The sequence below is a fragment of the Apium graveolens genome, chromosome 2 (assembly GCF_009905375.1).
Source record: "Apium graveolens cultivar Ventura chromosome 2, ASM990537v1, whole genome shotgun sequence".
Classification (NCBI taxonomy): Eukaryota; Viridiplantae; Streptophyta; class Magnoliopsida; order Apiales; family Apiaceae; genus Apium; species Apium graveolens.
In genome coordinates this window covers 25,142,972-25,154,601 of record NC_133648.1, presented here as the reverse complement: position 1 = coordinate 25,154,601, position 11,630 = coordinate 25,142,972, and the positions used below count along the sequence as shown (strand labels likewise).

General features: G+C 32.8%; 2 protein-coding genes across 3 annotated transcripts; one reads left to right on the top strand and one right to left on the bottom strand.

The window, feature by feature from the left end:
- Positions 1–821: 821 nt before the first annotated feature.
- On the top strand, positions 822–6,492 carry LOC141707148 (nascent polypeptide-associated complex subunit beta-like). Of its 2 annotated transcripts, XM_074510164.1 has the most exons (6): positions 823–966; positions 2,822–2,889; positions 3,979–4,127; positions 4,446–4,502; positions 5,958–5,996; positions 6,097–6,492. In XM_074510164.1, the coding sequence occupies exons 2-6, from the start codon at positions 2,822–2,824 to the stop codon at positions 6,267–6,269; spliced, it is 486 nt and encodes a 161-aa protein (XP_074366265.1). In that variant the 5' UTR covers positions 823–966; the 3' UTR covers positions 6,270–6,492. The 2 variants fall into 2 exon arrangements, with proteins under 2 accessions (XP_074366266.1, XP_074366265.1); XM_074510165.1 differs by lacking the exon at positions 5,958–5,996 and having other exon boundaries at positions 822–966.
- Positions 6,493–7,230: 738 nt separating this feature from the next.
- On the bottom strand, positions 7,231–11,423 carry LOC141707147 (uncharacterized). The gene is made up of 2 exons (XM_074510163.1): positions 11,280–11,423; positions 7,231–7,846 (listed from the first exon to the last, which is right to left on the bottom strand). Exons 1-2 carry the CDS (start codon positions 11,356–11,358, stop codon positions 7,350–7,352), a joined length of 576 nt encoding a protein of 191 aa, XP_074366264.1. The 5' UTR covers positions 11,359–11,423; the 3' UTR covers positions 7,231–7,349.
- Between the last annotated feature and the right edge of the window lie 207 nt (positions 11,424–11,630).

Below are 11,630 nucleotides of genomic sequence, written 5' to 3'. Positions count from 1 at the left end.
AAATCACTGGTACAAACCATTAAAACACAACAAAACACTCACAAAATATTCTTGTTTGATCGAGAATATGGTGAGAAAAAACTCAGGCTCTCAAAATTAAAATAAGTTAATAAAAAGGCGAAAAATTTAAAATTATTTGACAAAAGGTATGTTTCAGGTTTATAAGTCTAACTTTTGACTTATAAGTTAGAGTTGGAAACAAACTGACCTACAGTATCTTTTGATACTTTTTGACTAACTAAATAAAATATTATTAATTTAGTTTAAATTAATAACTGTGTTCTCTGGACATTGAACTATCAATGAAAGTAATGCGAGGGTCAATTGTGAATCTACTGTTTTCAGGAAAGATGCAGACTTGATTTTTTTGGAAAATCATTACCTCCATTTTTAATTTTCAGAATAGAGAAAAATGCCCCTAAGTACGTACTTAGGGGGATTAATTTTTTAAATAAATTTTGTAATTACAATAATACCCCTCGTGCATTTGCATTAAAAAAACTCTTTGTATTCACCTAATTTACGTGAGTACGTACTTAGGAGTATCAAACTCTTCAGAATATTTGTATTAATTTAGTTAAGCAATCCGAAAATAATATGACTAATTATTTAGTTCTTTTATTTGTTGCTCAACCCGATTGCATGATGAGCCGGGGCTCTGTCCCGATTGAATATATTTCAAATTATTAACAAAATCTTCTTTAAATTTGGAAAAGATAAAATAAAGGACCGGTTAATTTATTTTCAAAAGTCAAAACTAGGGGCCGGGGGAATTGCCATAAGGTATGTACAAATGTATTTTGACTTCCTAAACTACCCTTCAACATATTTTATTGGCTGATGCAACACACTGAGATACATACTGATACAGGATATATAGCAGCAGCTGTATGTATAATTAAAAGTCTTGGGCAGTAGGTTCCTGCTTTAATTCTTTCTCTTTTCTTCAAACCCATATCACTCAAGGTACCTTTCTAATTATATATATGAATTTATATATGCACTTGTGTGTAGTTGTTTAATCTTTTGTTTTTATACTGTAATTAACTTGCTTTGCTTGCTAGAAAGTTTCCATCTTGATGCTTTTGCTTCATGTATATGTATGTATATGTTTTGTTTTTTATTTTGTATGTAGAACAGGTGTTTATGCTTTGGGATTGAATTAGATCTAATTTTTAAGATGCTGGGTTCTTGTTTTAGTTAGTTAAAGTGGTTTACATTTTTGTTTATGTTTGTGTCTGAAATTTCTGTTGTGTTTTTAAGTGTATAAGTTAGTGTGCTTATTAATATGCACCCGTAGTTTTCAGTATTTAGCTTACTATATTGAAATTGAATGGTGAACGGTAAGACCTTGAATTGTATTGAGAAGTTGGTATGTTATAAAAGTTATGAAGCAACTACTTTTATACTACGTAAAGCTACTATCTTTGAGGAATTTTAAGCTATTTGAGAAATGGTTAAACTTTTCTATTGTAATGGAAAATTATTTAGGTTACCTGAAGGATCGTGTTAACATCGTATTGCAGTTGCATAGTTTTTGTGGGTTGCTCTGTCAATACCGTAAATATTGCTCCTTTTTTATTGATAGCTAGATTGTAGCAATGAATATGTTATTTTGTGCTAAAAGAGTGCACCAACTAAACCTCCCCAAGCCCCCTAAAAGAAAAGGGTGTGCAAATGTGAACCATGTGCATAGATTAAGTAAGGCCGGTGACATGAGTGAGCTTCATTGATTTTCTTCCTTTGGTCGCTAGTTCTGCTGTTAGTTCCTTAATCTTCCAAAAATTCGACCTGGTATTTTTTTTGGTTGTCATTTCTCTTCTGACCGGGTTTTTTAGTTCCCTCTTACTCCTTGAATATACCTGGAATTAAAGTCTCTACCCCCCAAAAAGGGGTTCTTATAGGTGATGCAAAAAATGCTCTTGCGTCAACTTTGTTTTTGTTTGTATTGAAGCTACTCCCACTTTTGCTCTGTTGTCTTTTTCTTTCGCTCTCTTTTTTATCGCTTCTTGTGTGGCTACACATTTACAGTACCATATGCATTTTACACATTTTTTTCATTTGGACTTCTCTTAGGAACCCATAATTCACTCTCATAATCAGGTTTTCTATAAAACTTCCTTTTAATCTTTATTATACTTCACAACAAAAGGTCTTACCTTTCTTGCCTTTGGCGTGCCATTTTTTGTACGCTTTGCAGCACATTACGTTTAACGCCTGTGAAAATTTTTCTTTTCCTAGCTCTCATGGCACCGTTCTCGCGAAACTTGTATCTTATCCGAATTTCCTATTTGTTATTCTTTAAATCTTTATAGTTATCACGTTTGATACAAAGAACTTGTTAATTCCACCATGATGTGTCTTTTTTTAGCACGAGATTTTGATACACGCCAACAAGGTTTCTTACATATCTCTTTGTAACTTTTCATTATCGCATTTGGTTTATGTGCTTGGTCAGCATAAGTTACTTGGTGTCCTTTTATCAGCTACCACTTAATTCAGTGATCTAATAAGCTACTGGTAATTGCAGTTTTTAATTTTTCAGATGTAACGTATGTATTGTTTAAGTTTCTGCTTTTTAATTATATGATTTTTTTTCTTGCTCTGCTTCATGTGACACTAAGCATGTCAGCCAACATTTTTGTCCAAATGTAATGTAAAAAAACACTTAGCAAAAAAAATAAAATAAAAAGTAAAAGCGTGCTACTAGTTCCCTGGTTAATTTGTGCTGATATCCGTCTATTTTACCAAACAGATTAATATTGTAACACCTTTCCCTGTATAAATGTTATAAACACATTTCTGTATTTTTTAATTGCAGATGAATAGGGAAAAGCTAATGAAAATGGCCGGTGCAGTTCGCACTGGTGGAAAAGGCAGTGTGAGAAGGTATGTCTCTCTGCAATCAAAGAGGAATTTAGCATCCCAACTATAATAAAAGGAGTATGTGTATATGACGTTGCATTTAAATTAATTTTAAGGGTAGCTTTGGCATCTACTCCGTCAAGGAGGTTGAATATAGTTGCAATTTGCAAAGGGTCAATTTTTTTTAATCAGCTGATAAATTTTTTTAATTTAAATATATTTGTATCAATTGTTTGAATAAAAATGATATTAAGTAATTATATCTTGTTGTAGGAGTACATTATTAATTGATAATTTAACATAAACAAATCAATATAAATCTTAATTTAAGAATTGAACAAATAATAAGAGCTAATAACTATAACTGATGATAATAATACTTTATGATGATCTAAAATATTAAATTCATGAATCAATTATTAGAAATTGAACTTTGATCAAAATTTTAAGACAGATATGACTTGCCAAAAGAGCTACAGTTAGTATTACAGTAAAGATCATGTACGACACATAGAAAATCCCAAAATATCAATAAATCTTTCCCTTGTCACTCCTTGCAATTGTATATGATTTTATGTGCTTTATACGTGTGCAGTTTAAAGTAATAGCCTCAGCACGTATGTGGATTTAACCATCTATCACTTAAGAGTTAGAAATCGTGATTGAGATTGTTAGGACTTCATGGAACATTACATGGACACATATCTATTACAAGTCTTGTATTTGTTTCGAATTTGCACTATATTGTTTTCTTACCAAGTGCCTTTTTTGTGCAACTTACTTTTACGAAACTACATCTTTCGAAAACTGTTACTGAAAATCACTCCTCTTTTACTTTGGTATTGATCTTTTTAATTCAACATACTTAAACTTAAACAAATACAACATATTTTAAGTGATCTTCTCTTTCTTTAATTTCATTCCCGTCCATTCATAACCGACAAAGCTTCATAAATGTGTTCCCAGTTCCCACTAAAACAGGTTACTATATCTTGATAATATGCAATTTTGGTACATATATACTATGGTTGATGCATTGTACTTGATCAAATAGATTTCTTCAAATAAATCATTAATTGTTCTATTTCATTTTGGGAACTCACTTGAGCATAGAAAGAAGAAGGCAGTCCACAAAACCACGACCACAGATGATAAACGATTGCAGAGCACCCTTAAGAGGATAGGGGTTAATGCTATTCCTGCAATTGAGGAAGTCAACATCTTCAAGGACGATGTAGTTATACAGTTCATTAGTCCTAAAGGTATTGATAAATTAATATAATTTTGTTACTCCCTCTGTCCCAAATTATTTGTCCACTCTGACTTTTACGCATATTTTAAGGTGTCTTGAGTGCATAGCTTCTTTCATTATTTTTTAAATATTCTTTTTGTGAATAAACATTTAAATCTTAAACTTTCATTCACAAAAAAAAATTGAAAAATGATTAGTGGGGATATGTGGTCAGTGTACCTTAAATTACGTGCAAAAGTCAAACTGGACAAGTAAATTGGGACGGAGGGAGTACTTTCTAATATATTTCCTAGTTTATTACTTAATAAAATTTGGTTTCTGGTCGCAGTTCAAGCCTCAATCGCTGCAAACACTTGGGTTGTTAGCGGTTCTCCACAAACAAAGAGTATGCCTTCCTCATATCTCAATCCTGTATTTACCTTTATAGTTTCACATTTAACATTACAATGATAAGTTGGTTAAGTTTGAATGCCTTCATAAGCACAATTGTACAACTAATGTATATAAAAATTCGTAGTTCTTTTGGAAAGACAAGTGGTGGGTTGGAAACTAATGTAGCATGCAAACCTACGGGCTTGGGAATAAGATTGGGATATGGGGTGTTAGAAAAGGTACCAGAGAACAACTTGGTCGGAGTTGCTGTATGCACTACCCGGAGTTTTTTAGTTTTTGGGTTGGATGAGGATGCCGGTTTAGCTACCTGGGTAACTGTACTATCCAACAATAATGAAGTTAGTTAAGTTTGAATGTTTTATTAAGGACAAGTCTGTGACTAATATGTACTAAGTTGCTATTTTTTTGGATTGGCATATGGTTGGTTGTCAAATAACATCACTAGTGTTCTGTGTAGCTAATCGTAAGTGCACAAGTATGTAACTAATATGTACTAAGTTGCTATTTCTTTTGGATTGGCATATGGTTGTTTGTCAAATAACATCACTAGTGTTCTGTGTAGCTAATCGTAAGTGCACTGATGAGGAACGAGAATAAAAAATTAAATATGTATATGTTATTAATTAAATTATATTTATTTAGTGTAAAGATAAATAATGATGTAGGATAAGATTGTAGTAACAATTTATTAAACAAAACGATAATAAGATAATAATCAATGAATTATACGAATCCCTATAATAATTAATCATTCCCAAGAAAAATGTATAATCAAAGCTTATTATTGTTTTTGTTTAATTAATAATTGTTTAAACAATTTTGTCCTACATCATGCACTCTATATTCTTTATGTTAGACACACAGGTGCACACCTTCTTTAATTATCCATCTCTTTAGTACCCGTTCAAAAAGAATGAACCTTTCATTTAAAACATTCATTCAAGATTATTACAACCGCGCATTCATATTCCACACTTATTTAACATCCACTATCTCCTTTTTTGTGGTTGAAATTGAAGTCAAACATTGATTTATTAAAATGCGTACAAAATATGAGTTGGTCAACATTTCACACATTTTAATAAATGAACGTTTGACTTCAATTTCAACCACAAAAAAATGAGATAGCGGATGTTAAATAAGTGCAGTATAAGAATGTGTGGTTTTACTAATTTTAAATGAATGTTGTAAGTGAAAGATTCATTCTTTTTAGACGGGTACTAATACTAAAGAGATGGAGTATTAAAGAAGACTTCCCTAAGCTGCTTAGCTGATCCTAAGTGCACTCTATATTCTTTTAACACTCCGTCACCAGTAGTTCGTTTTGATTATCATCATAGTTTCCATCTCTTTTTGGACAATTATTTTGTCCAATTTAGAGGCCATGTTCTTCCTATTCTTCTTCTACCCATCCGCAATAACACTGGACTTTCTTGTTTATTTTCAGAATTACAAGACATTCTTCCAGGAATTATAAATCAATTGGGTAAGTGTTTATGGTCAATTATATTCAACAATGTGGGCACGGCTATTAACTTTCTGTAAAATATATAATGTAACTTTAATTTGCATTGCCTATTTACCAGGGCCGGATAACTTGGATAATTTGAGAAAGCTGGCTGAGCAGTTCCAGAAGCAATCACCTGGTGCTGATGCTGGTGCAGCTGCAACACAGGATGACGACGATGAAGTCCCTGAACTTGTTCCTGGTGAGACTTTCGAAGCTGCAGCAGAGGAGACCCCTGCCCAGGCTTTGTAGAGTTTTGAATGGGCGATTTCATTCCCTATACTTCTCTATGTTTTGGGTTGTGCTTTTATCATCTCATAGCTGCTTCATATGGTCTGACGTACTAGAAAGTTGATACACTCCTATGTTTTGATTAATGAAAATTTTGCGCAATGTTTGTCCTGACCACCGAATTTAAGTTATTTACTAAAGTTGAAGAAATTGAATGAAGGTTTGCTTCTGAAATTGATACTGATGTTTGGTTGAAAATGAAATCAATATTTCATGCTAGTATCAAGTCTGCATCTTGATGACAGTGAGCGGTTGTTACAGTAAGCAATGAGTTTTCCTGGTAGTTACATATCCTACATTTTCAGAGAGCTAAACGCTCATTACTCGAATTTAATATTTTTTTTGTGAAATTCAGCTAATTGGGCTGCATATCAAATGCCTTCTCGGACAGTAATCTGCAACTCTATTCTTTCGTGTCATCATTTGTTTCTCTTCTGCTTGGAGTTTGTTTTATCCTCTCTTCTTTTCCTCCAAAATTTTGATGACCAGGTACTAATTTAATAACTTTGAGCATAAATTTCAAAGTTGACACAATGAAATTAGCTGATAATTTTATATATTTTATGAATTTAAAATTTCAATCTTGTAAAAAATAAAATTAGAAGTATGTACTATGAACTTCTTTATCAATTTGGCCAGCAAAATGAGCCAACACCTAGTCTTCTTGCAAGTTGCAACACACTGCTCAGAATTATTTAGGTTGTGATGAGATTAAAAAAAATCAAGTTAGATCCACAATATACAACTCATGTTCATAATTTAACTGCCTTGCGTAGACTTCTTGAAATACACATTTACTTTATCTTTAATTATTAGACAGTTAGCTTGTGGTGGCACAAAGCATGTCAATCTCCAGCATATCGAGCCTGTTTGGCAGTGACTTACAAATAATAAGTCACATAAAATGTTCTCTACACACGAATCAGACCCTATTCCCGACATGATTTTATATAATTAATAAATGTACATGACAAACACAACGCGTTAAATCCTAAGTAATCCATTCACTAATCAGCGTACATGCAGCAATTATTCTCACGTTCAACATTTCTTTCCAGCCAGATCTTCAAGCGTAAGATTCAACGTATCAACTGAACCTTTCTTCACCTCTTCTCCACGTGCAGCTAGAAACTCCTCTATGCTTCCTGGCTCACCAAACCACCCCAGGTGATCAGCAATCAAGTGCAGATTATTACAGCCACCACATCGAGCCACCACCACACCCTTTTCATATGATTCACGACACATTGTCTTCATGTTTCTGGTTTCACATACCTTGCAAGTAAACATCATGGCAAGATCATGTCGTGGGGATATTTTAAAGTTAGATGTGGCATTGTAAGATACCGAAGACTTATTATCATCGATTGGGTTAGAGAGTGCACTTGCGGATCCAGCCTTTAAATTACAAGTTCCATTTTTATCCGCATCTTCGATTACTTGGTTGCTGGATTCTACAAGAGTTTGAAGTCCTCGTTTACGGAATTCAGCTCTGCCCAATAATGAACGTGCAATTGGAAGAATTTGGTTCGAGGGTTCTGCAACATATATTAACAATAAGATAGTTATTCATAAATATTACAGGATGAGTCCCTGTATGGCAGTAAGATATGCTGGCTACCAAAAATAATGCATAAATAATAGTAGCATGAAAGAGCTTAGCAAAAAGGATCCATTTATGGGAAAGTAACAGTTTACAGCATGAATACAATAACTCGTTACACTCAAACCACAACCAAATATTTTGTGATCACCAAAATATTTGTATATAGCAAGTCTGACAATTTAGATGCCTTCAGTGGTATCCTTACCTTATATCCTATCCTAAAACACCAAGGACAAAGAATAGATGTTCATATGCTGGTATGTACTAATTCCAAACATTAGTAAAGAACTAGAAGCTTTGAAGATGGTGGCGCATTACTATTACTCAAGTCACTAGGAGGTAGATTTCTCTCATGTATTTTTGGCCTTTTTGAAATGCTTCATTTGTTGGGGTCACATCAGTCAACTAATTTCAAATACTTATCAACACATACATTATATCCTATATGTAGCAAACACCCACTACAACTATTAATAGTAAAGAACTCCATGAACTGTACACATAATTATCAGCGTTAGTTGTTGACTAGACGTCCAATAGGTACGATATAAAGAAATGACTTGCTGCCTTTTAAGCCACCTAGGTGTACATCTTAAGACCCGTGTCCTAGTTGCTAAGCCATTAGAGCATCTCCAATAGGAGCACCCTTCAGGGGTGCCAACCAGTGTTCTAAAAATCGGCCGATTAACTGGTTAATTGGAGTTCGTACGGATCTCGTCTCGATTAATCGGATATCAGGTCAAAGTGTGTTTTTTTTAAATCGGTCAAAAGTCAGTCGATTCGGTCAAAAATTGGTCAGTTCGGGTCAAAAATCTGCCAGTTCGGTCAAAATGTGAAAATTAATAAAAAAATATTTTTTAATGAAAATTTGAAATTTAAAATAATAGTTAATATTTAATAATAAATATTAACTTATATTGTCTATCACATGCCCCTAAATTCTAATTTTTAATAACTGAATATGTTTTTTCAATTAAATTACTTTTATTTCTCCTGAAAATACACTCGATTGATTATTTTCTGTAATTGATTTGCTATGTAACTAATTTTCGCAGATCGCGAATTTATATTTAATTTATATATAGTAGGTACTAATTTCCTAGCTACTAATTAGTGAGTATTTAATATTATGCATAAATCAACTATAAAAAATATGTATACACCACCTAAATATCAAATATAAATATGAATTAGTGATGTGCGGTATTATTTTTGTAAATCTTATGAAAACTTAATGAAATTTAAATAGAAAATTATATATTATTATTTAATTAATTAAATTAATTCCGATAAATGCTCCGATTAATCACCGATCATTCGATTAATTACTGAAAGGTAGCTCCACCGAACAATACCATTTTCCGAATTTTAAAACACTGTTGCCAACACATTAAAAATAATAATATCTAATTTTAACTTCATCCATCTCATATTTGGCACCCAGCACCCTCCCAACTCCAATAGTAAGCACTTCACACAAGGTGCCTAAATGGCCCTCCACATAAGTTAAATATTTACTTTTATGTGACACATAAATAGAAGAAAAATTAAAATGAAACAACGTAGGTACGAGTCATATATACTTTCAATACAAGGATTTGGCAACTTCTCGTGCACCTTTGCAACTCCCATAGGGAGGCACCCAAGCGTTTCATGCCACATAGATCTTGGCACCCTATTGGAGATGCCCAGTGTTGTCTTGCCTCAATAACCAACAAGTGTGCCTTAATTGTAACAATACTCCAAGAACATGTTTAGCCTAGCTTTAAGTGGCTTCCGATTTAAGTTAAAAAAATGTTTGGGTAGCATGTTAAAAATTGCTTAAAGTTCAAAAAATGAACAAAAAGTCAAAAGTTAATATGTGGTACATTTTTTAATAAATCTAATAGATTTTTATAAATAAATGATAATTGGTAAAAAGTAAACTAAAAGTAAAACAAAATATATTTTATTATCTGATTCCATCAATCTAAAATACTACCTATAAGCTATAGGTCCAAAAAATAACCACTGAAATATGATCTACAATTCAAAAAGTACATTATCTAATAATTATTCAAAATCTACTTCTAAAAACCTAATCAAAATAAATTCAAATAATTTTGAATTATTATCTCCAACACTCCCTCTTAACTCAAAATTTTTAAAATTTGCTTTGACCAGTAATGTACTTCCCATCACCACCACCATTGTTCTTTAAAGAGCACTTGTCTCCCTAAGTTCATTAATTATGCAGTGCATCACAATGTACACAGTCAACTGAGTTCTGACTAAGAGGAAAAAAATCAACTTTGACGTTATGAGATCATGAGACCCAACAAAGTACAACAACAGGAACAAAATATAACATGATGGAGAGCTGGAAAAGGGGCAGGAAAAGGATTTAGGATTTAAAAGAATGGGAAGCAACTAAGAGAAGGGTTATCAGCTTCTTGTTGGGGAAAGATACAGTGAAGAAAACACAGGTAGTCTGGCGTTACAAGGAATACAAGATATAAATATATAATAACTATGTGAAAATTTTCATCCTTTAAGAGGAAGCCTAGGCATCCTAGGACTAAACGCTGGCTCACTAAAATTTTGTAACAAATACTTTTATATCATATAACAAGATGATCAAAGATGTCCTTTTAAAACTCGTAAATCAAACTTCGCTATAGTTGATAACTTGACCTACTCGCTACCAATATCATCATCGATACAGCTTATTACCAATATTCTTCTTCTTCAATAAAGGTCATCCAATCCACACAATGTATTCATGTTGATTAATACTTTTACTTCAATTTCACAGGAGGACAGTAAGAACACATACACGTTAGAATTCTTAATACCTAAGTAGCTAAGACCAAGCCTAGGCACTCACACAAATACACAGTTACCACTATCTCACCTCAACTCCTTAAAAATGTATCCTTCGAAATCACATAAAAACCGAAAAACCATTACCCTAGTCCCTAAATCCCTAACATCCTATACATAAAACCCCTTTCCATTTGAATTTTACTAGTGTACCTACTAGCTACATTATTTCCAATTTGATCATATGGGTTTATAAAACAATTATGTAATTTACCTAATTACCCACCTGCACCATCACTAATGCAGCCTAGTACCATCATCACCATAAACTAAAGTTTCCCCCTTTTCGAAAATTCGCCATTCATAAACTAAAATTTTGCCCATTGCCCAAATAATTATCCAGTAATTGAATTTTACATATTTTTATGAATTCAGCACCAAAGAACCACATATACGGACATACATATCTCAAGATTTTACAGTTTGAGTGAGCAGAAAAGATACAAGAAAAGCATGAGGATAGATACATAAATATGTAAGTATATAAAAGGTGAAAGCTTTACCAGTACGGAGGGGGAGGGGAGGTTGGTTGGTGAGGAAGAGAGAGAGAAGCCGCCGCTGCAATTGTTTAGCCGCCATCATATACGCAGCTTATTCTTCGTCCTACAATGAAACAATAAATATGTGTGGGGCTAAATGGAGTAAAATTTGACTTGAGGCAGTATTTTAAAATTACCACTAGACCCTTATACCAATGATTATATCAATTAAATGTCTTCCTTATTAATTAAATGCACTTTGACTATTTATTAAATACCGAATTTTCAGTGGGCACACCATAAGCACAAAAATCTATAAATTTGACTTGTGTTTATTGGTCAACACTTATTAATAATGGTCATTCACAACATCAA

Bases quoted from the DNA above. Each gene is read 5' to 3' on its own strand.
- LOC141707148 (XM_074510164.1), top strand. From the start codon at position 2,822: ATGAATAGGGAAAAGCTAATGAAAATGGCCGGTGCAGTTCGCACTGGT. The intron at 4,128-4,445 runs GTATTGATAAAT...TTCTGGTCGCAG, and splicing joins ACAGTTCATTAGTCCTAAAG to TTCAAGCCTCAATCGCTGCA. The intron at 5,997-6,096 runs GTAAGTGTTTAT...CCTATTTACCAG, and splicing joins AGGAATTATAAATCAATTGG to GGCCGGATAACTTGGATAAT.
- LOC141707147 (XM_074510163.1), bottom strand. From the start codon at position 11,358: ATGATGGCGGCTAAACAATTGCAGCGGCGGCTTCTCTCTCTCTTCCTC. The intron at 7,847-11,279 runs GTAAAGCTTTCA...TATATGTTGCAG, and splicing joins TCCCCTCCCCCTCCGTACTG to AACCCTCGAACCAAATTCTT.